Raw genomic sequence first — 27,121 nt, 5'->3', positions numbered from 1 at the left:
TCGGTTCTTTCTACACAGATGCGGTGAGACCCGGAAACCTACTACAGCTGTATTTTATTTTCCACATTTTTTCTTTGATCTTTCTGATTTATCATTGGCCTCTCCAGGTACCCCTTTTCCCTATATGGAAGTCTGCCCTCAGCACCACTGACTGGCATTCCTTCCTTTGCTAAGCAGCCCTGGAGGACAGAGACTTAGCACAGGACAGGATGGAGACCTTACAGATCAAAGCCCATCTCCTTCTAACATTTCAGTAGAACATAATCAATGCCAGTGGTGTAGCAAGGGTAGGAGGCACCAGGGTGGTGTCACCCCTCCCTGCTCTTTCCCCGTCCCCCACGCCACATTCATGCCCTCTCCCCCCATACCTCTTTAAATCTTCAACAGCGCGATCAGCTTCCCCAACCTGCTCGCACCAGCCTTGGCTTTTCTCTGATGTCACTTCCTGGCTCCATGACCAGGAAGTGATTTCAGAGGAGAGCCAGGCTGGCACAAGCAGCAGGCTGGAGAAATTGCTCGTGCTGGCGAAGATGAAGTATGGGGGGAAGGGAGGGCACAAGCATGGAGTGGGGGGAGGGCAGAGAAGTGTCGGCACCCCCATCAAGATGACATCCAGGGCAGTCTGCACCCCTGTCCCCATTTTACTAAGCCACTGATCAATACTGTCATTTAATTCCATGCTATTAGGTCATGGTAGGTCACCTCTGTTACCAAATATCTGTTTCTAATATTTTCTCCAGTAGACTGCTCGGTGGCTTAGTAAATTAGACACTGGGAAAAATCTGCTTTAAGAGACATTCTTTAAAGCAGTGGTCTCCAACCCTGTCCTGATGGATCACCAGCCACTCAGGTTTTCAGGATAGCCCTAATGCTCCTTTTTAAGTGTATTGTTATTGGCGTTTTTTACTTTTATATGTTATCCCCATTATATTTCAATCTGAATCTCGCTTAGAAGTTGGATAAGTGACAGTATCAAATTTTAATAAAAACTTGAAACTTGAATATGCATGGGGCAGATTTGCACGCCTGCCACCTCCATTATATGCAAATCTTTCTCGTGCATATTCATTAGGGCGGTCACAAAAACCCGACTGGCTGGTGGTCCTCCAGGACAGGGTTGGGGATCCTGCTTTAAAGTGCATTCTGGATTCCCACACCTAGGGTTACCAGATTTTTGCAGGAAAAAAAGAGGATTTGTGACCCTGTCCCTGGCCCGGCCCCATTCTGCCCACAACCCTACCTTGTTCCGTCCCCCAATCCCAGCCCCACACAAAACTCATTTCTTCAGGACCACGTCTGGAGGGCATCTGCACATGCGCAGATGCGACATGATGTCATTGCATCACTTCCATGCACGCCCAGATGCTCTCCAGACGCGGCCCCCATCTCAATGCTTTTCAAAACCCAGACAAAGTGTCGGGTTTTGAAAAGTCGTCCGGGACAGGTCCAGGTAAATCCGGATGTCTGGTAAACCTACTTGTACCTGCTAAAACCTGATTTAAATCCTCGTGCGCGAGTTGGGTGCACAACCCTGGTATTTTGTAACCCTGTGCTAAAATTTCTGGAACATCCCTGACCTGCCCATGCCTCTCTCACGACTATTCTCACTTTTTGGTTGTACGCAAGTCACTTTGGGTGTGCTGTGTTATAGAAAGCATATGGGTATGGGCAGATCCATGCATAAGTCCTAATTAGTTCCAATTGACATCAACAATGAGTTGTTAATGGCTCATCAAATAATCAGTTTGTGCACTGATTTTGGATCCCAGGCCAAGTTTTGGGTGACCTTAACAGAATTTGGGGGTTTGTGGATATCTTGTAAACTAGACTGGCTGCCTATACTCTGATAACACCTTAATTCTCTGAGCCAAACTCTCCTTACTCTTTTCAACTGTCTCTGTCTAGGTCATGCTGCTGATAGATATTGAGCTTGCATATATGAACACGAACCATGAGGATTTCATTGGCTTTGCCAAGTAAGCAGTAATACTCTGTTTTTCTACAGATGTCTTTTTTCTGCCCAGATTTTAACTCCAAAGCCTCTGCTTTAATTCCTAACTGTAACCCTAGTTCTAACTTTTATCTCTCTGATTTTCTCTTTCAACTAAGAGCGTCTAGTTCTGAGCTGTAAGCTTATCCCTTCCCTAACCCAAGTACTTCTCTCCTTCTCTTGAATAATACGGAGATGGTTTTCCACATGACCTTGGGAATCATTTCTCTGCAAATGACTCCTACCAAAGACTGATAGCCATATAGTATATCTATCTCAGCTTTTCACACATAACATAACATAAAATCAAATTTCTGGACCGCAAACCTTGAAGTTCAATGTGGTTTACAAAAAGTTAAGTAATAACAAAGGAAGGAAATCGTGGAGATCTAATCAAATATTTTGGAAAAAAAAATAAGTTTTCAATTGTTTTCTCAAATGTACATAAGAATGAAATGTAAATAATAAGTGTTGACAATCCTTACCATAGCAAGCTGCCTGAAATGAGAGAGTATGATCATGATATTTCTTACTTTTACAACCCTTGACAGAGGGAAATACGAAAAGGGCATGAGATCTTCTATTGTTCCCTTGAGAAGCGAATGAAAATCAATCAACTAAGTAGCGTGGGGCGAGATCAAAGGCGACATTATAATAGATACAGCCCAATATAAAAATTATATGAGCTTCCACAGGAAGCCAGTGCAATTCATGATAAAAAGGGGTTATATGGTCGAACCTCTTCAGCCTCACTGCAGTATTCTGAATGAGTCTTAATCTGGCCATATTTATCTTTGTACTAGTAATATAAATGATGTTACAGTAATCCAGATGGCTTAATAATAGTGACTGGACTAAAACTTGGAATGCAGAAATTTTAATGTATGGTCTAATGGTGCTCAACTTCCATAGCATATAATACCCCTTCTGAACCACAGCATCAATCTGATTCTTCATGATCAAACTCCGATCAAAGAAGACTCCCAGTATTTTAATCGAGGAATGAATTGTATATTGAGTAGTATATAGAATAATGGATGGTTCATGGGGAGTCTTTTGAGGGGAAGCAGAGAAGAATTTTGTCTTTTTGTAATTTAATTTAAATTTAAATTCTGACATCCAGGAATCCATTGAACTCAAGACAGCTTCAGTGATGTGAATTATATTAGCAACTGTTGTACTGCATGGAATAATAATCGTGATGTCATCATCGTAAATAAATAGCTTTATGCCTAAGTTACTAACCCCCTCTTTTACGAAACTGCAATAGCAGTTTCTAGTGCGGGGAGCCGTGCAAAATGGCCCGCGTTGCTCCCGATGATCATAGGAACTCAATGAGCGTCAGGAGCAGCATGGGCCATTCAGCGCAGCTTCCTGCGCTAGAAACTGCTATCGCAGTTTCGTAAAAGGAGGCCTTAGTCTAGAACAGGGGTGTCAAAGTCCCTCCTTGAGGGCGGCAATCCAGTCAGGTTTTCAGGATTTCCCCACTGAATATGCATGAGATCTATTTGCATGCACTGCTTTCATTGTATGCTAATAGATCTCATGCATATTCATTGGAGAAATCCTGAAAACCCAACTGGATTGCGGCCCTCGAGGAGGGACTTTGACACCCCTGGTCTAGAACCAAGCGAGGAAAGATACACATTAAACAGTGTAGGAGAAAGTGGTGAACCTTGAGGGACTCCACATGGATTCTTCCAAGTGGTGGAATTGACATTATTAAACCTGACCTGATAAAAAGGTTTAATTTTTTCCCAAATAAAGAAAAACTAGGTGAATAGCTCTTGTTCTCTTCTCCTACAGTGCTCAACAAAGAAGTAACCAGATGAGTAAGAAGAAAACGTCAGGCAATCAGGTATGTGTGACCTTGCCATCAGGAGATATTCCATCAGATTCCTGATGGAGAACTGACTCTCTCTCTTAAGGCTTGTCAATCAGTCTGAGAAGAGATTTTTTTTTACCTAATGAGAGATGAGCAGCAAAGAATTAGGGGAAAACTATGGGCTATAAATTTTAGACTCTACTGTGTTGCTTTATCTTCTCATGCCTCATTTCTGATGCCTGTTTTGCCACTGACTCCCTGAATTAATTATTTTGTACAAGTCACTTTGAGATAGTAGTCCAAATAATACATTCATTCCATCCACTTCAATGAAAAATCCTCAGAAACAGGATGAAATTAAAACCACTTGCAAAACAATGCTGGTGAGCTTTAGCTCAATTCTGAAATATAGCACTTTCAGGTAAACGTGCCAGAATACTTTGATTAAGAGTTTGTGGGTAACATTTGTGTAGATTTCTTTTGGTCTTCTAGAAGTTCCAGAGAGTCCTGTGCTTCCCCAAATTGTGCATATATAGCCTTATAAGCTTCATAACCTTCCCCCCCCCCACCCCACCGATCTTTAAATCTAGCTCTTTAGTTTCCTGTAGCTTAATTTATCCAAATTCAAGAGTACCAACTGTTTCCTTCATTTTTTTTCCTATTTTGAAACTTAGCAGTCCAGGTACCAGAAATATGATAGTAGGTCTTATGCTCCAGAGATATTGTAGGTATGTGCTCCTTCAAATGATTTGCTGCTCTTTGTAAGAGAAAGTACTATATTTCAAGAATTCAGAATCTTTATGCTTTGTTTAGATATCTAGGAGCAGTGACTGAAAATGATTTATCAGGGAGGTAAATCCAGGTAGAAAGTCATAACCAGATCTTTCCTTAGCATCCTTACCATACAGACACAGAGCCTGTGAGTTATGCCCACCAACCAGCAGATGGAGACAGCTGGACTTTACCTTGTAAGGGCAGCACACAGACTTCCACTGTCTTTAGCATGCAGCTCCTGAACTGGTTGATGATAAGCTATTGGGTCATTTGGAGAACTAAAACCTGGTGGAACAGAGGTTGCTGGATCTGAGGTTTTGCTCTTAAAAAGAAGAGAAAGGACTTTATGAGCAGAGAACTGGGGATAACTCAGATAAGTCTGAGTGTCCTGTACTTCTATTCTTCTTTATCCTCTCTCAAGAAAACAAACCAAAAATAGAAGCTTTCAATTTTTGTGAGTAAATCTGAAAAAGCTCTTGTTACCTACAACAGGACTTTTACTGGGTGATTGGATCACCTGAAGTTTGAGAGAGACCTTTTGAGTTCAACTGGCCTTAAATTTGTTTTGGTGAGTCTTGAAAGTACTGACTTTCAGCCATGTTAAGCCACAGCACTGGCTTTTATTTCTAACATGGCTTGATATGCCTGAAGAAAGTTGCAGCTAGTGAATTAGAGGCCCTGGCAGAATGTTTTGTTAGATGTGCCTAGTCCAAGAACTGGTGCTGAGGCACTGAAAGTAGAGGAAAAAAAAAAAAGCAAAAACAACATTATCAGAAAAAAATAAAGCTTCTCGGACAACAAAGGTAAAAATTTAAAAAACGCAAAAAAAAATCTAAATTTGTAGTTTGCAATATGTCACTTTTCAGAATGCACCTCGCTGATGCGTCTGTAGTTTGCACAGTAAAGGAGGAAATACGTACATTTCAGTTTTCTCTTTCTCCTGTGCTGCACGTGCAGAGCCTGTCTGCTTGAGGTTTTTGTTCTTAATGAGTAATTCCTTATTTATTTAGTGATAGGATTATCAACTGGCTTCAGATTTTCAAAATAAGATGATTCCATTGTGGATTTATCCCATCACACCATGAATTTGTAGTCTTGGCTTTTCTTGGGGAATGCAATAGGGAAATCAGGACTGAATCAACCTGTTTGGAAAATCTATAGCCAGTTGTGAGAGGGTATTGTTGTATTCTGCTTATATAACAGAAATTAGGTATTTTACCAGAACTTAGGCCCCCTTTTATCAAGCCGTGCTAGTTTTTTTTATCGCCGGCTGCTGCCTTTTTCTAGATATTGATCCCTTATGACTGCTGACTTTTGAAAAATTTCTTCATGATTCTTTATATAAGCCTTTTTTTTTGGCTTTCATCTTTTTCAGTGTTGATTTTCTGAGGATTATTTATTTATGCTTGTCTGATTTAGTTTTAAATGGTGTAGAAAATGTTAAAATAAATAAATAAAAGCTCCGACGCTCATAGGAATTCTATGAGCGTCGGAGCTTTTACTGCAGCGGCCGGTGATAAAACCCTAATGCGGTTCAGTTTTCCCAGCAAGATGTGTATTGATATTCTAGGGTCTGGTGTAATGATTTTTTTGTGTTGGGAGTCCTGGGAGTTGTTGCTATTTTGGTCTGACAGATACGTATGTATGTTTTGTGCTTGTGTGCGTGTGTCTGTTGGGTTTTGTATTCTCATCAAAGTACCTGATAGAGGAGTTTGTGTTGCTGTTACTGAAGTGACTCCAGAATTTATATATTATGCACACTAAACATTGAACTTCTCATAAGGTATTATTGTATTTGCCAGAGCTACTGCCAGCAGGTAGGAGTGTAACAAAGAGAAGGAACAGGCAGAAGCATGGCAGTTCACCCATGGCCCCTGATATCCTTGCACTGTCCTTGGTTCTACAATAACTTATTAATTAATGGTCAACTCCCTCAGCAATATTTCTTGCATGGGCTTCCCTAAGAAACCAAGGCCCTGTTTCACTAAACTCACCGATCTGGATTGTTGTTGGGCGATCCATGGCCGCGCCTTGCCAAGTGACAGATTCACAGCAGCTTCAGCATGCAAATGATGTGATCGGACGCACGCCCTACAGCGATCGAGATGCATGTGCAGATTATCCATGTTGATTGTAGGTGTGATTTGCGCATGCGCTTGCTCGTCGCACAAGCGAGGTCAAATAAAGGCGGAGGAGTGGCTGCAGTTTACTACTTGTTGCTGGCCCTATGAGTGGACATATTTAAAAGGAATCATTTCAATTTGAGCAGCCACGCTTGTGCAGGAACAGAACATGCTTTAAACCCGCGGGCTTGCACTGGCCGTCTCCTTCGCTCACTCTGAATATTTTTTTCTGGCCGTCTCCTTCGCTCACTTACTGAGGGGAGAACAAGCAGGCAGGGCAGGGTTTGCTGGACCTTTGCTCTTTAGGGTTTTTAAAAAATTTTGATGGTTGTTTTGTAACCTCGATACTGGGACTTCAGGGCGGCAGAGAGCAGGAGAGTCGGCAAGGACAGAAGCGACTGGTTCTCAGCAGTTGCTTCATTTCGTATCGGCAAACCCAATCAGTGTTCCTTCTTCTGTTTAGTGAATCGATGCCTTCCTACTTATGCATGCCATTACCCATCATTTGCATGGGTGGATTGGATCAGAGATTGATCGGGCAGAAGGTTAGTGAATCGGGTTGGGAAATACTCACAGACTGGTCAGGACACGATCGGTGAATTTAGTGAATCTAGCCCCAAATAAATTGAAAATAGGGAAGCCCTTTGTTGTGACATGACCCATGTGTGGGGCTTATTAGTCCTGCTTATCAAAGAAATAAAGCTGTTTACCTATAATGGAGGTCTTCATAGAGATAGCGTATATACATTTTTTGGAGAGCTGATGTCTAAGCTTGGTTAATAAACTGAAGGTACTCATAAGTTAGCGGTTGTGTAGGAATTTCCCATACATGCCAAGAGAGAGCTGGTCTATGTTGGATGATGCCATCCAATTGTGTCTGATTTTATTCTGCCATTACAGAGAATACCAGTTACAGGTAAGCAACTTCTGGTTTTCAAAGCAAGGCGCCAGAGAAAAATATAAAGAAAACACCTTTCCCAAGAATGTTCTGCCTGAGCTTTGTGAGGGTCCACTGACACTCATCTAACCATTCCTGCTGCAGTCTGAAACATAACAAGGACAGCAACTCCAGTAAGGCTACAGAACCCCAACTAGCTTAAACTGTAAAACGGCTAGAAAGTGCTATGTGGTTTGATGAATGCTGGTGAACCCTCATGTAGCCTTCAGAGAACATTGCCTATCACCATATGGACAAACTTGAAATAACTAAGTACAAAAACCATAATCCCAAAATTAATATTTAAGAACACAAATACTCCAAGTTATTCAGGATTTGGTAACATACTTCTTCTTAACTTTAACATTTTTAACTTGTCATTCCCACTCGGGCTTCAGCGGTGTCACTTAGAGCTCAATTGCTCTCATAGCTCTAAGATTTACACACCCACCTTGTCGTTAGCCCTTCATCAATTCTCTACAATTCATATCTCTTAATGTAAAAATATCTCATTTATATAAATATAGTGTAATTAACACATCTAAAATATGGTCTCAATCCATTGGCTAGGGGATATGATCCAACATGTTTTGCCTAAAAAGGCTTTTTCAAGGATAACCCCTGCAGAAATAAGGAAATCATTATTCCCTATTCTTAAATATTTTAAATTATAAAGTTTTTTTTTTTTTAATATGCTCACGTTATATTTGCCGAGAACCCATTTGCCCTATCTTTTTCTAGACCAAAACGGCCATGGCATTCATACTACCTTCTTAAAAACCCTCCTACTGATGTTTCAACCATCCATCAATCACACTTCTTCCTGAACTAAATTAATGACGCCCATTCGATCTCCATGTTGAGATCGAAAGGGGTTGCCATTTGAGTATATAAATCCAATATTGCTCTTTAAAGTTCAAAATATTTCAAAGATTACCACCCTCCCTCCCTTCTCTAACCATATCCATAACTCTCCATTTAAAAACATAACATAACATAACATAAAAATCCATTTCTAGACCGCAAATGCCGATGAGTTCTATGTGGTTTACAAAAGATTGACTACAAATACATAATTACGATGAGAATTGAATAGTTAAGGGCTATGAAACTTCAGAAATAATCAACTCATCAACTCGATGATGTCTGTCCCTCCAGTGCTGAACCAGGAGGGCTTGATGCACCTCCCTGCCTATACGATACTTGTGTTCATTAAGATGGCTAGTTCATCCAACATAAATTAATTTATATGGACATTCTATTATATATCCTATTTGGGCACTATTGTAATCTGTATCCCCCTACATTTCTCAATACTTTTTTCGTTTGTGGGTCACTCCACTCTTCTCTTCTCAACCTACTCTCACACCACTGGCAATTACCATGAACAATCATGCCTAAACTCTCCCCCTTGTATATTTCTCTTTTTATCCCAAATTTTAAATGATTCAAACATTCCCCAGTGGTGCCCGCTCCTGATCAGGCCACCATAGGAAATTGGGGAAAACATGGATATAACTAGGTATGCCAGTGCTGTTTCATAATATCCACAAACCTCCCTACTTCCTCGGAAGTCAAAAGATCTTCCTTCACTTGTGCAGATTTTTCCAACAACAAATCTCTTTTAGCAAAATGTATCCTCAAATATGCCCATCTTAATAGCCATGTTAGGGTGAACCTGTATTTTAGATTCTCTTTCTGTTGAACATAATCTCCGCAGCCTCAAAAATTGACCTGTAGGCAGGTTGTACTTTAATTCATATGGGTAGAAGCTTGAAAAATGTAAAAACATATTGCGCTGTACTGAAGGTCAGAGCTGCCTTGCAAACTCCAGTATAGGGCATACAGCACTGATAATGTTAAAACTCTAAGCTTGCAGCTATGAGAAGTAGATGTACCCCCTTAACGCCTCACTTCAGTGCATGCTATTTGCCCAGGGCTACACTCTCCTCCCAGCACAAGAACAAATGATTTGCTCGAAACTCCTTTACGACTCCATTTAAAAATCAGTACCAGTTGAATGGAAAATATAGGCTGGAACTCTCAAATGCAAATGACATGGGTAACAAGTCCATGGCACAGCATGAGAGATCAGCAGATGACAACCTGAAACTCAAATGGCAAACTGATTTTAACATATACATCCCGTCTCCCTAATTTAGGAGAGACCCCCCCTCTTCATTCACATCCCAAGGAGTTTACCTTGTTGTTACCAAACTCTCACATTTGAAAACTATTTTTCCTCCTAGAGTGTTCTCTGGATTAGAGAAACATACTTCCTGAAATGTTAAATTACTGGTTACAAGTTATGAGAAATGTAATCTATGAAAAAATAATTGTCCTGGTTGCGAGTTGCAAGTCACTCTTCTAGTAATGCTGCAGTTATTACTGGTAAAAACATCTAGGGTTCAGCTGTACACAGATGTTACTTTTCTTACCTGTGTCTGTGGGTTCCGGCCACTACCCTTTCTGCGGTGGTACACTCATCCCAGAAAGAAAAGCACCGTGCAGCTGAATCAATTTCAAGCACAAAAAAAACACATAGATCTTAACTTTATTATTACACCTCACAGCATCCCTTTTATTAAACACAACTGTAGAACAGAAACATATTACTGTCACATTGCAAACTATATACGACTTCAGAATACCACTGTGTACCCCATTAAGGAGACATGATTCTATCCATGTTATGTAGGGAAACTACTCGGGACTTTGCGTCAAAACCAGTTCTAACAATTAATTTGCATTCCCAAAAGTTCAGCACAGTTCACGAGACCAGTAGCCCTCTAGATGGTGATCTAGTATGGATCAGGCTTGCAGGCGCTGCTGCATCCCATTAGCAGTTCCGTGATGTAATACAGTTTCCCCCAAGTCCCTTTCCACCTTGCACAGCACAATGGATTTCTGCATTTTTTCATGGGCCTGAGTGTATCCTTCGGGCCCTAGGCTAATGGGCAAACTCTGCCAAATTTTGTCCCTCACCCAAATGTTTTGATAGGCATTTACCATGGTCATTACTAGGAGGGACACGTAGGGATAGCCCCCATACGTGGTAGACCCATTGCTTGATGTACTTATCTGACCGGCTGGGTGCAGGGAGATGGGGGTCGTGCTCCATGGCCAGGTTGTACCCAGGGGTTATATGTGTGCCTCCTTGCAGCTCTCCAGCAGGCCAGGCAGCTAGAGATTCAGTCTCAGCTGTCGTTCCAATTAGGCCAGTTATTCTCCCTCCAGATTTGTCATGGACATCTCTCTCCATAGAATATTAAAAAGTTGCCTGGCAATGGAAGTCCCATTACCAGATCCTGCGGCAGCTGGATGGAAACGTCCTGGGCCATCTGTGGAACCTTTACCACTAGTTAATGAGAGGGGGACCAGAAGTGCACTTGGCTTTGAAGCTGCAGAGAGGGCCGTCTTGCATGCCTGTCTGGACCAGGAAAAATTTGGTGGAGATGATGGTGATGTAGTCCCTGCACTAAGCGGGGGTACAGTATCTCCTCCTTCTGATGACAGCCACCCTATACTGCTGAAATCCCTCTGCAGTGATACCATGGAGAATGGAGAGTCACTGTCAGAGTCATTCTGATATGCTGGCTGTTCACTGGGGAGTAGGGCTCTCATGTGGCAATCCTCTCCCTCACCCCTTGGGTCTCATCACAGTGCTGTCCCTGGCCTTGGAGGACTGCTGTTCCTCCAAGGTGAGATTGGCGAGGCTTTCAGGCAACAGCATGGACTTTGTTGTGGTAATGGCCTCATATCAATCAATTCCTGATGAACATTGCTCCACTGGTTTTTGACTCCCAGGGTCCCTCATAATTGAGGGGACTCCTGGCCTGATCTCCACTGCTGCTCCTTTCTCAAGTCTCAAAGAGACATTCCTTATACTTCTGGCAGCTAGGGAATATTAGTACCAGGTCATGGCAGTGCATACACAATGGACACCATATATGACCCATTAACCGGCCTCTCTCCAACATGATGACAATTTTTCCTTTCAAGTTGTAAATTCCTCATTCTTCCATCTCACTCTCCTGATTCTGGCAGTGATGTTATACTTGGCGCTGAGATCCCTCGGTCGAAGTCAGTAGCCCAGGGCTCAATGGCGTAGTAAGGGTGGTGGGGGTGGTCCACCCCAGGCACCGTTTTGGTGGGGGCGCTGGCACCCATCCTCTTCTCCACCCCCTCCCATTACCATGCGCCCTCCTCTCCTTCCCTTCCATTGTATCTTTTTAATGTTCATGGCTTAAGCAGCAACCCCAACCTGCTGCTCACACCAGTGTCGGCTCTTCCTCTGACTTCACTTCCTGGACCCACGCCTAGGAAGTGACGTCGGAGTAAGACTCAACGCTGGCGTGAGCAGCAGGTTGGAATTGCTGTTTGCACCACGAAAAAGGAGGTATGGGGAAGGGAAAGGGCGTGCGCACGGGAGGTGGGGGTGAGGGCGGAGAAGAGGACGGGAGAGGGGGCACCACAGCCCCGGGTGCCTCTCACCCTCGCTCCGCCACTGCCAAGGCTACCTCAATTTATTGCGATTTTTGCATTATTTTTAAGTCTGTTCATTTGCTTCAGAGGTATTGCAGAGATTTCATATACTGCATTTAGAATGCAGGAAGCCAGGGTAATGTCTCTCTCTCCAAGTCCTTGCTGGGACCTCATTTAAAGCCCTGTGTCTATTTCTGGAGGTCAGTTCTCCAAGGTTGATATAGACAGAGAAGAATTATCCTCTCGCAACTACCCTGGGAAAGAGGAACAGGGGCATTTTTTTTTTTTCACAGTACGGGCAGCAGCTACTCGGCCATTATTAGAAGTAGCCCAGAGTTAGTGAGGACTGTAGGCATTTCATGGCTGCACGTCTGACGCTTGCATCTGTAAATAAGCATGAACCATAGTGATACATTTGTGCTTTTGCGATAGACTTTATGGGGGGGAGGGGGAGAGGATATTGATGTTTCCTTTGGAATTTGTCAGTTTCAGCTCCTGCTTTGCTAGTAATGATCTCTCCTCTCTTGTGCTCCTCTCCTTTCCGCTCTGCTCTGCTGCTGTTGCTATGGTCACCCTGTGCAGGATGAGATCCTGGTGAGTAGAGGGCTGCGCTACAGGCTTTGCGTGTGAATGGTAATTTATGTATCTCGGGACAGGGCCACTTCTACGGCACCTGTAAGAAGTGGGACTCTAGGAGAGAATGACAACAATAAACAGATGAGGAAGTCCATTCTTTTATTTGAATGAGCTAGATAAAAGTTTTTACAGTTCCGTGCATCGAGCAAACCCTGTAAAAAAAAAAAAAAAAAAAGTGCCTCACACAGCACAATTAAAGGCGCAGGAGATACGATTTTTGAAACTTGCTTAGCCCCTTTTCCACACAGGGATAGGGGGAAGAGTTCTAGAAAGCTGATGGGGTGCGGGTGGGGCGAGAGAGTTTCTGCAGGTAAAAACTCCTGTTCCTGCAGAAATCCCTTTGAAAATTATCCAAAATAGAATTATAGCAAATTTACCAAATCACCATATTTTGGCAAGTTGCCTGTTATAGAGAAATTAAAGTGAAAACCCCCAAAGCATCAACAACCTAATTATGTATTAAAAGGACAATAGAAGGTATACATAGAGACAGAAACATGAAACAATCTCTGGAGGAGCACAATGAAATGGGGAGGATAAAATGGTCCTCTTTAAATGTTCTTTCTTAGCAGTTTTTGGCAGGTTTATTTGGAATTTCTTTTACATCTCCATCAGTGGGTGAAGGTGACTCAGCCATGAACAGCTGCTATGAGCTGATAAGAGTAGTACCAGCTTTCTTCATTGTATAATCCCATGGAACCATAGAGCTGTCTCCTCCCTAGTTGTCATTTTACTTGCATACCATGGATTAGATTCAGTAAATGGTGTCTGAATGTGGGCACTGAAAAAAATGCACACTGAGGTCCTGATTCTATAAAAGACGCCTATAGATAGGCGCCTAGATTGGCGCAGCTAGCCAATGTGGGCGCCTAACTTAATTTTTCAATTAGGCTTATTTGGCGCTGATAATGAAAAGTGCCATTAACAAAAATTTTTTTAAATGACCTCCACGCCCCCGTTTTACAAAACTGTAGCATGGTTTTTAGCGCCAGCCGCAGCTATAACAGCTCCGATGCTTATAGGAACTCTATGAGCATTGGAGCTGTTACCTCCATGGCTGGTGTTACAAAACGCACTATGGTTTTGTAAAAAAAAAAAAAAAAAAGGGGCGGGGATGGTGGTTAACTATCTACCTTGAGGTGCCTACCAGAAAACAGGTATGGTTAAGGGCGGATTCTAGGTGGATTTTGGTTGTGGTTTAACTTATGTACACTCAGGCCAAGAAAATCCTGGTCCATCTAGCCCAGTATCCCGTCTTCACGGAGGCCAATCCAAGTCACAAGTATCTAGCAAAAACCCAAATAGTAGCAGCATTTCATGCCACCGATCCTGGACAAGCAGTGGCCTATTCTATACATAGGCACCTACTTTCCCTTATAGAATATTAACCTTAAAAGGTTAGGTGCAAGCACTTATGACAGTCATTTATTTATAGCGTCGAAAAGGGTACAATGATTAAATTCTCAATACTAAAAAATCACCTCAAGAGAAATGTACAGTCCTCTTTATACCAGTGATTGATACATCCGGTTCTGGAGTCTTTGGAAGACAGATAATTGTTTGCCACCTATATTAATTTTAGAAGGAGTGGTGAATTTGTAAAAAAAAATAAAAAAAAATCTTTTCAAAAAAGTACATTTTGATTTGCACATTTTTACATGTTTGATTTGATCTGGACCTGAAATAACTGTGTGTTACATCCATTGTGTTTGAGCTATTCTGATGCCCTTCTTACCTGACTGCATGCAGTATACTTATTATGTACAAAGAGGATTGTACATTTCTCTTGAGGTGATTTTTTTTAGTATTGAGAATTTATTGCTCTATCCTTTTCTATGCTATGTGTTTCATGTTTTTGGGAGAGTGAATACAATTTTTGTACCCTTTTTCCTTTGGCGTAATTTGTTTAGAACATTCTATATACCATCCTAATGATTGTCATTATTCAACATGGGCCATAGAGCTGGTGAAAATTCCTGTGCCTAAGTATCAGAGGTATACATGTAACTGAACAGTATTCTGTAAATTAATCTGTGTAACTGGGTGCCCTGCCTAAGTGTACACCCCTCCCCCCCTTGAAAATCTGTGGTATATATAAGCTAAGCAGGAATTTGCAGAATAGCACGTAGGCGGAATTTTGCCAGTTGCGCATATATGTGCGCATAATGCCATTTTTCCAGTGCAGAAGAGAATGTGAGTCTTGACAAGTGGGTTTCTTCCCTTTACCTGTGAGGATTGCAGAAGGCATCACCTACATTTTTCAACTTCATCTCCTTGTGTCACTGGGCAGTGTCTCAGCTTCTCGGTTTTTCCTTCTGCAAGCGAGTCTTTTCATCTACTCTGCATCTGATTTATTATTTTGGGGTTTTTAATCCGGTGCTATAGGGGTTCCCAGGATTTCTGGGTCAGCTCTTCCTTGGAGAAGATACAGTCTCTGGATCAGAGGGCTTTAGCTGGGGAGGTTGGAGAGACAACCTTTTCACAGGGCACCTACCTAGCTGTCCTTGATAATCTTCTTTCTAGCAGAAAGAGACAAGTCTTGACAGCCCGCCCTGTCAGATTGTTACTTAGTCTGCTTTCTGTCTCAGATATTTCAGAGCTGATTGAAAAGTAATGAGACTGCCTCTATTTCTCTTTCCAAATTGTTGGGTCACAGCAAGAGGAAGAACTCTGTACGTTTCATCATGATATATGAGGAAGATATGTTTGTGAGAGTATGTCAGAAGTGTGTGACTGAATTTTTGTGTTAAACTTGGAAAGAGCGGTAATGTTACAGCAAGCATACAGTGGTGAAATAATTAGTCGGGCTGAGTACTCTCACAGATACCTCTTACTCATCTTCTATGACAAAACATACAAAGTTTTTCTTCTTGCTGTGATCCAACAATGAAGACTGCCTCTTTTACAAAGCCATGCGGCAACGGCCCCGAAGCCCTTTAAATCTCTATGGGCTTCGGGGCCATTAGCGCAGCAAAGCCGCTAAAGCGATGCTTTGTAAAAGAGGCTGTAAGGCTGTCCAACTGCAGGTTCAGAAACGTTGATGTATGAGCTTCACAAGAATCAGCCCAGCTCTTCCACATCTACTTCTTGGAAAGAAAAACAGAGGCAGTCTCATTACTTTTCATTCAGCCCTGTAACTTTATCGAGTGTACTCCTAGTCTTTGTAATTTTTGATGGAGTAAAAAAATCGATCCACTTCTACCTGTTCTAGACCACTCAGGATTTTGTAGACTTTAATCATATCTCCCCTTAGCCGCCTCTTCCAAGCTGAAGAGCCCTAACCTTTGTAGTCTTTCCTCATATGAGAGGAGTTCCATCCCCTTTATCATCTCGGTTGCTCTTCTCTGAACCTTTTCTAATTCCGCTATATCTTTTTTTTGAGATAAGGCGACTAGAATTGAATGCAATACTCAAGGTGAGGTTGCACCATGGAGCACTACAGAGGCATTATAACATTCTTAGTCTTGTTAACCATCCCTTTTCTAATAATTCCTAGCATCTTGTTTAATTATTTGTCCGCCACCACACATAGAACAGAAGGTTTCAGCGTATTGTCTACAATGGCACTGACCTCCAAGGTTGGCCCTAGCATCTGGTAACTATGATTTGGGTTATTCTTCCCAATGTGCATCACATTAAATTTTATCTGCCATTTGGATGCCCAGTCTTTCAATTTCCTAAGGTCGGCCTGCAATTTTTCATAGTCTGCATGCGTTTTAACAACTTTGAACAGTTTAGTGTCATCTGCAAATTTAATAACCTCACTCTCGTTCCACTTTCCAAATCATATATAAATAAGTTACATAGCACCATTCCCAGTACAGATTCCTGCAGCACTCCACTATTTACGCTCCTCCATTGAGAAAAATGGCCATTTAACCCTACCTTCTGTTTTCAGTCTGATAACCAATTTCTAATCCATAAGCTCCAAATTTTTTAAAAAATTTAATTGGCCAATAGGAGCCTACCCGATTATATAAAAGGCCTAACACCTAAGTGTGCGTGTTTCGGGATGGAGATAAACATAGGCGCTGCTAGGCACAATTCTTTATAGAACTTAGGCACCTGCAATGTAGACCATTAAAACCCTTGGCTCTTTTCAGTGCACCTTGGAAAGAATGGGGGGGGGGGGGGAGTGACTATGGAGTGTATGGCATATGAGTGGTGCGTTCTCTCTCTCTTTTTTTTTTTCCTGGATTTAGGTTCGCTTCTGGATTAGGAGTGAATGAGGATTGTTTGTAGTTTTATATTCTAAACTATGGGCTCTGGTCGGTTTGCCCAGGGCTGGGTATCCTTGATACAGTATTGTGAACAGTGGACTGCCTGCTATGGACTGTATTATCTCATCATTTGACCTGTACTGTTTTGTTACCCTGTTCCTGTGTTGTAACCATGATGGAGTTCGAATAAATATATTCTTTAAAAAAAAAAAAACAAACAACAAACCCTGGCCTATATTACCAGGGCCTACGTTTATTGATAGGAGCCGTTAGGTGTGATTCTGTAAACGGCGCGTAAGTGTGATTGATATGCTGCCGGTGCCTGCCAATTTAGGCGCCATGTACAGAATCTAGCCCATGGCGCCTTCTCTTTAGAGCTGCCAAACAGCATGCAAGTAGAAAGTCTAAAGTGTGGACCACTGGTGAAATTATTAGAAAAGCTAACATTACAAGTGTTCCTGCGATAAAGAATGCAGTTCCCTACCTGTGTAATTAACAGCCCTGTAAGGGGTAAACTAGACCAGTCTTTTCAATAAAGTGGATTGAATGGTCTTTAAAAGGTAATATGAATCCATAGAACGTACTACGCAAGCATCATGGATGGAAGCGAAGATGGTGTTGACTATGGTGAAAGAGCTCCTTATAACTTCATTCTGCTCAGTGATGCTACCCGATGGGGAAGCAGAAAGGCAAGATCTGGCCTTATCCCTCAAACTTGCTGTATACTGCCTTGGTTGAATCGCATCATAAATCTGGATAATAAATCCAAATAAATAAATAGGGGGCCTGCATCCATGACTGGTGCAGACTATTCTGGATGTTGGGGGCTCCTTCGCATGAGGAAGAGGTGTTTTTGTTTCAGATGGAGCCGAGGACCTCAGTACAGGCTGGATTTCACAGCCGAAGCAGGCCGAAGCAGCCTGTTTACACCGGCCCAACACTGCTTTGGATGTAGGTAGGGGCTCGCTCGCGGTCAGCAGGGAGGGAAAGATGGAGGGTCAGCAGGGGTTTGGCTGCGCGGTGGGGTGGGGGGCAGGTTGAAGAGTTGCTGCTGGCGAATCCTTGGACTAGGGCTTATTTGTGGTGTAGGGCTTATATTAAGACCTACCCCGAAAATCATGCTAGGGCTTATTTTCGGGGAAACATGGCAATTGCTGAACAATGGACTCAAAGCAGGGAGCAGAAGAGAGTAGCAGTGTAGGTCACTCAGATGCGCTCCTGGTTCAAGTCAATCAGTCATGCTGCATAGCTGATCGAGCTTAAGAATCACTAAGTGGGAGATATATTACTGATGGCGCTGGTAAGATTTGGGTAGCTGCTGGTATCTGTTCTTTTCTTCCAACCTTGCAGTCACTGGGGGTAAATAAGATATTTCATTCGAAGGATGGAGAAAGGGGAGAAGATTGTGGAAGGATGGAATACCAAGAACTGAAAATCTCCCTTTTAAAACTTTGTTTTCTTTTGGCAGCTCTGATATTGAGAGGAACTATGGTCAGAAATTGAACCGAGGGAGAATGGAGAGTAATGCTGTTCCCATTCTTCACAAAAATTAAAAATATTATTCCCCATTACATTGCACAAGAGGTAGAAATGATGGGGGCACTGGTCTATGTGAGCCTAAAGACATAGGGCAGCAGGAAGAGTGGCAGGAGACCTTTGGCAGTATTGGGGATGGGGGAGAAGGGACATGCTGTCTCACAAGCTGTGTGTTTCCTGCTTTGGCTCCCTGGCTTGCTTCTTGCTTAATTCCTGGATCCTTGCTCCCCGCTTTGCTCTTAGTAAAACTCTGCAACTACCTCCCAGGTCTCAATTCAGCTCCTTGATCTGGATGCTTGTTCCTTGGCCACTACAGTAATATTGTGCAGGAAGCCCAGTATGTAGTATGCCCTGGGCTGATAGACTTTGTTCTTCCACTCAGCATCTAAACTGAGATTTTAAACTATGATCCTTGCTGGTCTTCCAGAGCTCAGGGTGAGCATGTGGCAAAGAATCTGATGTGGACTCTGCAGGCAGAAGGTGGCCATTGGCCTGGAAATATACGTGCCAGAGAAGTGCTGAAAAAGTGGATGGGGGGAACCAGTCTCAGAAAAAGAAATGTGCCTAGAGCCAGGGAGAGCAGATCAGTGGAATGATCCAAGCCTGTGATCAATAGGGAGTCACAAATTGAAGACGAGTTAAATCTACAAACATTAGAAAGTCTTACCTGTAGAGGAGAGTGAGAAATGGAAATCGGTAAAGGGATGGGGGGTATCAAACCTGCATCTAACAGCAGCTGGCTAAGGAAAAGTGCAGTGGAGTTTGCTGGGTAGTGGAGGGAAATAGAAGGCTGGGTAAAAGGAAAATAAGAAACGGAACAGGCTAAAAAGATTTAGGGAGTGGAGCAGGAAGAGAGCTATTAAACGCCCTGTTCCCAAATATAAAACATCAAATTATACCTATGCAGGAGGAGTAGGGATGTTGGAAAGGACCAGGAGGAGTGAGGGGAAGGGAAGAAGAAATTAAGGGAAATTAAAAAATTGACGGAGTAGAGTGTGGTGAAGATGGGTTGAGAGAAGAGAAAGACTGGTTGGAAAAAAAATGCTACGATTGGCTTGAATGGAGAAAGTATGATGCTGACAAACTGCAAGGGGAGGACAAAGCGGCAAAACCCTAACTTTTGATATGTCCACATTACCTGCTCTGCTCTTTAGATACAGTCTGGTTACTCACTACCAGAATGTATCTTTTTTTTTTTTTTCTGGATAAGGGGAAATTTGTTGTGAGTTATAAGTTGAGCATCCCCCAATCATTTTCAAAACTTGGCTCCTATGATCTGCGAGTTGGTGAAGTGATGAACAAGGTGATTTTATGTGAGGAGAGACTAGCCCGGCAGGACAACTTGGTGGGAGAACTGAAAAGTTTGGAGGTGGCATTAGTGAAGGAAAGAGAGACTATGAGTTGTAAGGTGGAACCTCTGGAAAACCAGGTGAGGAAGATTTGAGAATTTTGAATTTTCCCAAGTCTCCACTGATATCTCTTTTGGACATGTTCTAGAATAGCGGTCTCAAATTCAAACCCTTGGTATTTGGAGGGCTGCAGAAAAAAAATAATTAATATCTTATTAAAGAAATGACAACTTTGCATGAGGTAAAACTTGTTATCTATATATATAAAATCGGAGGTATGTATGTGTGTATGTGTGTGTGTATGTGCCGCGATCACGCAAAAACGGCTTGACCGATTTGAACGAAACTTGGTATGCAGATCCCTCACTACCTGGGATGATATGTTCTGGGGGTCTCGCGGCCCACCTGCACACGTGGGCGGAGCTACAAACAAAAAATCAGATTTCACCCATTCATGTCAATGGAAAAAATGTAAAAAGCTGCCTTTCTCACAGTAATTCAAAAACGGCTTGACCGATTTGAACGAAACTTGGTATGCAGATCCCTCACTACCTGGGGTGATATGTTCTGGGGGTCTCGCAGCCCACCTGCACACGTGGGCAGAGCTACAAACAGAAAATCAGATTTCACCCATTCATGTCAATGGAAAAAATGTAAAAAGCTGCCATTCTCACAGTAATTCAAAAACGGCTTGACCGATTTGAACGAAACTTGGTATGCTGATCCCTCACTACCTGGGGTGATATGTTCTGGGGGTCTCGCGGCCCACCTGCACACATGGGCGGAGCTACAAACAGAAAATCAGATTTCACCCATTCATGTCAATGGAAAAAATGTAAAAAGCTGCCATTCTCACAGTAATTCAAAAACGGCTTGACCGATTTGAACGAAACTTGGTATGCAGATCCCTCACTACCTGGGGTGATATGTTCTGGGGGTCTCTCGGCCCACAACTGTATGTTGCTTGCTCAAGGGTGGGTTCACCCAACAATTTATATGTTCTTGCTCCTGGAGGTGAAACTAAAAATGTTGTTTATAATCACGTTTTGCATTAGTTGTATTGTATTCATTTTGTCAAATATTTCACATTATAATTTGAATATTGTACTTTTTATTAAGCTGTAAAACAATAATTTCATTCATCCCCTATAAAGTATCTTTATTTGAATCCATTTACAGTGTTATTGCTATAATTAAATACCCGTGCAACGCCGGGGCATCAGCTAGTAGTTTATAAATCTTTCCTTAATTGCTTCTGATAATTTCAGCTATACACAGCTGAAACTATCAGTGCAACATGCAGAGCGTGAAGTTTAGATAGTTTTTCACTTTCTGCATGTTGCACTGCTTTCAGCTGTGTATAGCTGAAACTATCAGAAGCGATTAAGGAAAGATTTATAAACTATAAAGAGTTTTACCTCACATAAAATTGTGATTTAGATTCTAAAGTATCAACTGCAAGAGACAAGATTTTGGTGCAGTCCTCTAAGCTTTTTTGTAGAGGGGAAAATCAATATCTGACTTGTGCCTTAAGTGTCCGGTGGTCGCATCCACAACTGCCTTCAGCTCTCACTTCCTCCAGCACTGGACACAACTGCCATCTTACATCAAGCAGTCACCGCCTGGAGAGGTGCCAAATTTCGTGAGAGTTCACAAGATTACGTGCACACGCACAAGCTGCACTGCCTCCTATGGTTACCTTACATTTTGGAATGTTGCTCGTCTCTGGCAAGCGCTTTCCTGCATCTGCATGTGATTGTCCTTTCCACTCCATCTCACAATCGTGCACAGACTCAGGAAAGCGCTTGCGTGAGGTTACAGCAGTGAGGCGGGCAACGTTCCAGAACAATGGTAACATACCGAGGGCCTCAAAATAGTATCTGGCGGGCCACATGTGGCCCTCCCCCTGGCCCGCGAGTTTGAGACTACTGTTCTAGAAATATCCTCAGGAGGTTCTTTTGATTATAACTGAGACTTTGCCACTCATTGTAAGAGCACAGTATTTCTCAGTAAGAGGTAGGGTAGTTCTACTGCAATACAGCAGGAGGAAATAGCTTCTCCTTCATTGGATATCACGGCAGTTTTGGAGAGGTCACTAAATGTTATCATGGCTAGAACTACACTTCTAGAGATCAGACCAGATCATGATATAGTTTTAAGTTTGTATTTTCATCAAATTCATTGAACAGTCCTGGGACTCGTTAATCCATATAATTCCTGATCTTTACTATGTATCTCGGACATACTGAAAATACTTTCTAGCACTGAGGTCAAGTCTTGATGCAACGTATATGTTAAGAGAGATGTCCTTCCAGACAAGCAATTTTATTCTCTATATGTATTTTAGAGAATAAAATTGCTTGTCTGGAAGGACATCTCTCTTGCCTCTTCTTTTGGACTACTATTACAGTAACATAACAATCAGCTTATATACCGCAGGACCGTGAAGTTCTATGCGATTTACAAAAGATAAAATATACAATTGAATGAACAAAATTACTTAACCAGTGAGAGAAGGAGGGAAATGGCAAGAAGGTAAAGCATGGAAGCTCTGGAAGAATCCCTTTAAGTCCTGACATTATTAAACCAGGTGAAGTGGGATAAGGAAAAAACCATAAGCTCACAGAAACTGTTCTCTCTACAAAAACCTTTCTCTCCCCCTGCAACTAGTATCTTATCTCTGCAGCTGATGGAAACAGTAAATTAGCTGTGAAAAGATATTTCACATCATTGACTAAAGAGCATGCAAAGATGGGGAAATGCGCTGTTTTTAAGTTCAATTAGCTACTGTAGCAGTAAAACTAGAGAAAAAGCAACAGGTCCTGAGGCTGTGGGTTTGTTGTGGTGCACCAAGGCCCACCCAGCCAGATACCATGAAGAGATAAACAGACCATGGTCCGAAGATATCATCTAAAGTGTCAGAAATATTTGCAGTTGGGAGGAGGTTTATTGCTCGGAAATGCATATATGGTGGGGAAACAGGCATTTCAGGGAATAAGGTAGGTCTTACGGAAAACAGAGTGAACATATAACATGACGTAGTTGAGAATAGCCAATAAATGAATGTAGTTAGGCAGTAATGCATAAGTAAATAACCAATAAGGATGTATCATGTGATGTAAACCAACGTGGTGTTGGCCACTAAGAAATGTATAAAAACCAGGCCTTTAGAAGGGAGAGGTCATAACAGACTCCAGAGGATCTCCAGGCCTAGAGATCACCTTCTGTTACGCTATATGCTGAATGATTTATTCCTGTAAGCTGTTATTGATTGACTAAATAAATATATACTTATTGAAACCAGTATATAGCGTTCGAGGTCTCATTACCGAGGTAGGCCTGGACAGCTGCCTACATCACCAGGTACTTAGCAAGCAGATATGTTTTTAAATACCCCCTAAACTTTAAGTAAGTGTTAGCAGTCACAATCATTCGATCTAAGTCCTTATCCCATGAAGCTGCCTGATAGGACAATATGTTTTGGTGATTTTTTTTTAACGTTTGTAGCCTTTTACATGCGGGAAGATAAAGTTCAAATGCCAGCATCTCTTATATTTATTAGTACAGTGGTACCTCGGTTTACGAGTGCACCGGTTTGCGAGTGTTTTGCAAGACGAGCAAAATATTTGCAAAATCGGTGCCTCGGAAACCGAGCATGGCTCGATTTACGAGCACCCCTCTCCCCCCCCCGCAATCCGGCACCCTCCCTGCCTCAAACCGGCACCCCCCCGCCACGATCCAACCCCCCCCGCCACGATTGGACACCCCCCGCCACGATCCGCCCCCCCGCCACGATTAGGCACCCCCCCGCCACGATCTGACCCCCCCGCCGACACAATTGGGCACCCCCCGCCGCTTCTTACCCTCATCTGGGCACTCTTGAAGATCGGCCCTCGTCTGCTGGGCCTTGAGCATCTGAGCATGCTCAAGGCCCAGCAGACGAGGAGTCCGATCTTCTAGAGTGCCCAGATGAGGGTAAGAAGTGGCGGGGGGTGCCCAATTGTGTCGGGGGGGATGTCGGATCTTGTCGGGGGGGGTGCCCAATTGTGTCGGGGGGGTGCCCAATCGTGTCGGGTGGGTCGGATCGTTGCGGGGGGGTGCCGTTTCGAGGCAGGGGGTGCCGGATCGCAGGGGGGGTGCCTGATCACAGGGGGGGCCTTCGAGGGGAGCAATGCCGGTTCTCGGGGGGGGGGGGGAAATGCATCAAAGTGAGTTTCCATTATTTCCTATGGGGAAACTCGCTTTGATAAACGAGCATTTTGGATTACGAGCATGCTCCTGGAACAGATTATACTCGTAATCCAAGGTACTACTGTAGTTAGAAAGAAGAGATCGGTTAAATATTTAGGGGTGAGTCCAAACAGAACCTTGTAGCAAAAGCAACCAAGTTTGAACTTCACCCATGCTCTACTGGCAACCAGTGTAACTCACGAAAGAAATGTGTCATGTGGTCGAACTTCTTTAGTCCACAGATCAGTCATTTTGAAGTATACATTTTGACCGTGGCATTTTGAACTACACGTAGTCGCTGCATATTTCTTTAATAGACTGTCAGGTAAACAATGTTACAATAATCAAGTAAGGCAAGATTTTCTTTTTGTTTGTTTGGTTGCGTCATATATATTATGTAATATTATATTGTGGCAAGAATTATTTTCTTTTTTCGAGCCTATACAATTAAATCCATTCTCTATGACTCTCAATGTGTACAGTGCCAACTTGGCCCATGTCTCCTGCTGTGGTGCAGAATCCTTCAGTTCCTGCCTCTCTTCTCTTTCCCTCTTAATGGGGATTTACACCTGCCCTTTTGTCTTATAAACTGCTACCTGTTTATTCTTTCAGGAAGCGCTTACTCAGGTCTGTAAGCATGAGTGTTGTTTTTCCTTTGATGCTTCGTTTGAAGTATTGCGTAGATCTCTCCAGATTCCAGTGTGGCAAGTGTGAGGGTGTTGTTCTTCCTGACTGTGTGCACTTAATGGGTGTGCCATGCTATCATTTCCACCTACCCCAATCCACCCATTTGTGGGGAAATTCTATATATGGCGACGAGCACCAATTCTAATGCCGTTGAAATGGCACAAACTGCAGATCCACCCGAAAACGCATGTATGTGCCCAATTATCGAATGGCGCCTAAGTGTTTCCACGTGTATCTGCAAAGGGGGTGTGGCAATGGAAGGAACCTAGGCGGATCGGATATGTTCCCTTAAAATGCGCACAGTGTTATAGAACAATGTTTTTCAACATGGTCCTGGAGTACCTCCTTGCCAGTCAGGTTTTCAGGTTATCAAGTTTATTAAAATTTGATTAATCGCTGTACATAAAATTCTAAGTGATTTACAGTTATAATAGGGGGATACAAGTAATTGTGTAAGACATGACAAAATGCAGATATTCCAATTGACTAACTGGTTGAATAGGAAAAAGGGAGAACTACAATTTGTATAGGAGAGAAACATGAAAGGGTAGAACGAGAGGAGGGGGCAAAATCATAATAAAACGGGAAGAAAAATAAAATAATAAAAAAGTTTGGCATTGTCAAGAAGAAGTCAGTATTTAAGGATGGAAGAGATGTTGTTATTAGAATTCAAATGCATCTTTAAAAAGAAAACATTTAAAGAGATCCTTTAAATTTATCAAGATCTTTTTCGTCTCTTAAAAAAAGCTGGTAGGGAGTTCCATATAGGCGGAGCTGTTACTGAAAATGATGTATTACGGCGAGTATTAATAACTTTCAATGAAGTTGCTGTCAATAAATTTTGAGAAGAAGATCTAAGAGAACAAGTTAAGGTGTGCGGAATGAGGAGTCTGTCAATGAAACTGGGGGCATTTGTGTTTTGGACATTGAAAGTTAGCTTTATTCAGAGGGGGGTGACATGATTATATTTTCTGGAGTTGGTAATGATCTTAACAGCAGTGTTCTGTATTATTTGAAGGCGCCACAACTCTTTCAGTGTAATACCCTTGTATAAAGAGTTGCAGTAGTCCAATTTTGAAATTATAAGGGAGTGAACCAGTATGTTTAATGAACTGCGGTCTAGGCAGCTTACGAGGGAGCGGATCATTCTCAGTTTAAAAAAAACAATTTTTAACTACAGCGCTGATTTGTTCATAATAATTCAAGTTTTAGTCAATTATGACTCCTAATATTTTCACAGATGAAAATGCAGAGTTATCAATACAGATTGCAGAACATAGAGATATACTAGCTTTCCATGGAAAGAGAAGAGATTTTATTTTGGGGATTCTTAGTGCCAACATGTTTTCGTTTTAACCACTTGCTTATGCTGCCTAGTTTTCGATTGATATCTTCAATTTCGAAGATGTTTGTTGGGTCTATTGGATGAAGAAGCTGAATGTCGTCAGCGTATAAAAATACGGTAAAGCCTATAGGCTGACACAGTGTCAACAGTGGGGCTAGATAAATGTTAAATAATAGTGGGGAAAGAATAGACACCTGGGGGTTCCATGCTTGTTTATAAAAATTTCAGACGATAAGTTGTTAAACTCCACTTTGGAAGTGCAGTTGGAAAAATAAGACCTAAACCAGTTAAATATCTGATCTTTGAAGCCTATGGATGATAGTCTGTTCAGTAAGAGTTGGTGGTCTATACTATCAAAAGTGGCTGTTAAATCGAGGTATGAAAAGGAATTTGTATATAATGGAGGCAGTGTATGCAAATCAAGTTTATGCAAATTCATTGTGGATATCCTGAAACCTGATTGGCAAGGGGTACTCCAGGATTGAGTTGAGAAATACTGTTATAGAATGGTGCAAACCTGTGCCCAACTTGCATACTGGGCTGTATATCTAATTTTAGTGGGTGTAACTCCTCGCGTGTACACCAAAGTTGAACACGGATCCCAGTGCTACACACTGTTCTGTAAAGGACACCAATCCCGGAATGCCTGTTATAGAATACCATTCAGCACTGATTTTGTTTTCAGCACCAAATTTCAGTGCAGTCCTTTGTGTCTCGGTAGATGTGAGGCTATCATTCACACCCCTGTTGTGTATGATGGCTGGTATGAGATTCTCCCTCCCCACATTGCGTATAATGGCATTGTGAGGATGTCATTCCCCCACTGTGTTATGGTGAGTTTGAGGCTAGTCAAAACCACAAAAAAATATCATTGCTAAATATCTCTCCAGGAGCAAGCAGCTACTGGGTTAAAAAAAAAAAATGAAGATCTTCATTGAGCAAGAATCAATGCTCAGTTTTTTCTGATAAGTAATTTGATGTTTA

The 27,121-nt window shown here is 42.3% G+C and overlaps 1 protein-coding gene across 5 annotated transcripts in view; it reads left to right on the top strand.

The window, feature by feature from the left end:
- The window catches only part of DNM1 (dynamin 1), a 174,137-nt gene that overhangs the window by 84,290 nt on the left and 62,726 nt on the right, over positions 1-27,121 (top strand). For all 5 annotated transcript variants that reach the window (XR_004540865.1, XM_033960897.1, XM_033960895.1 and 2 more), the window contains exons 12-13: positions 1,906-1,976; positions 3,797-3,848. Coding sequence is in view for 4 of the 5 variants with exons in the window: in XM_033960897.1 (XP_033816788.1) it covers positions 1,906-1,976; positions 3,797-3,848 (123 nt within the window). In the remaining variant the exon portion in view is untranslated. The remainder of the gene's footprint in view (positions 1-1,905; positions 1,977-3,796; positions 3,849-27,121) is intronic.

This window comes from Geotrypetes seraphini, chromosome 10 (genome assembly GCF_902459505.1).
Source record: "Geotrypetes seraphini chromosome 10, aGeoSer1.1, whole genome shotgun sequence".
Taxonomy (NCBI): Eukaryota; Metazoa; Chordata; class Amphibia; order Gymnophiona; family Dermophiidae; genus Geotrypetes; species Geotrypetes seraphini.
The sequence above is the reverse complement of the archived record's forward strand: the minus strand, read 5'-3'. Positions and strand labels throughout refer to the sequence as shown.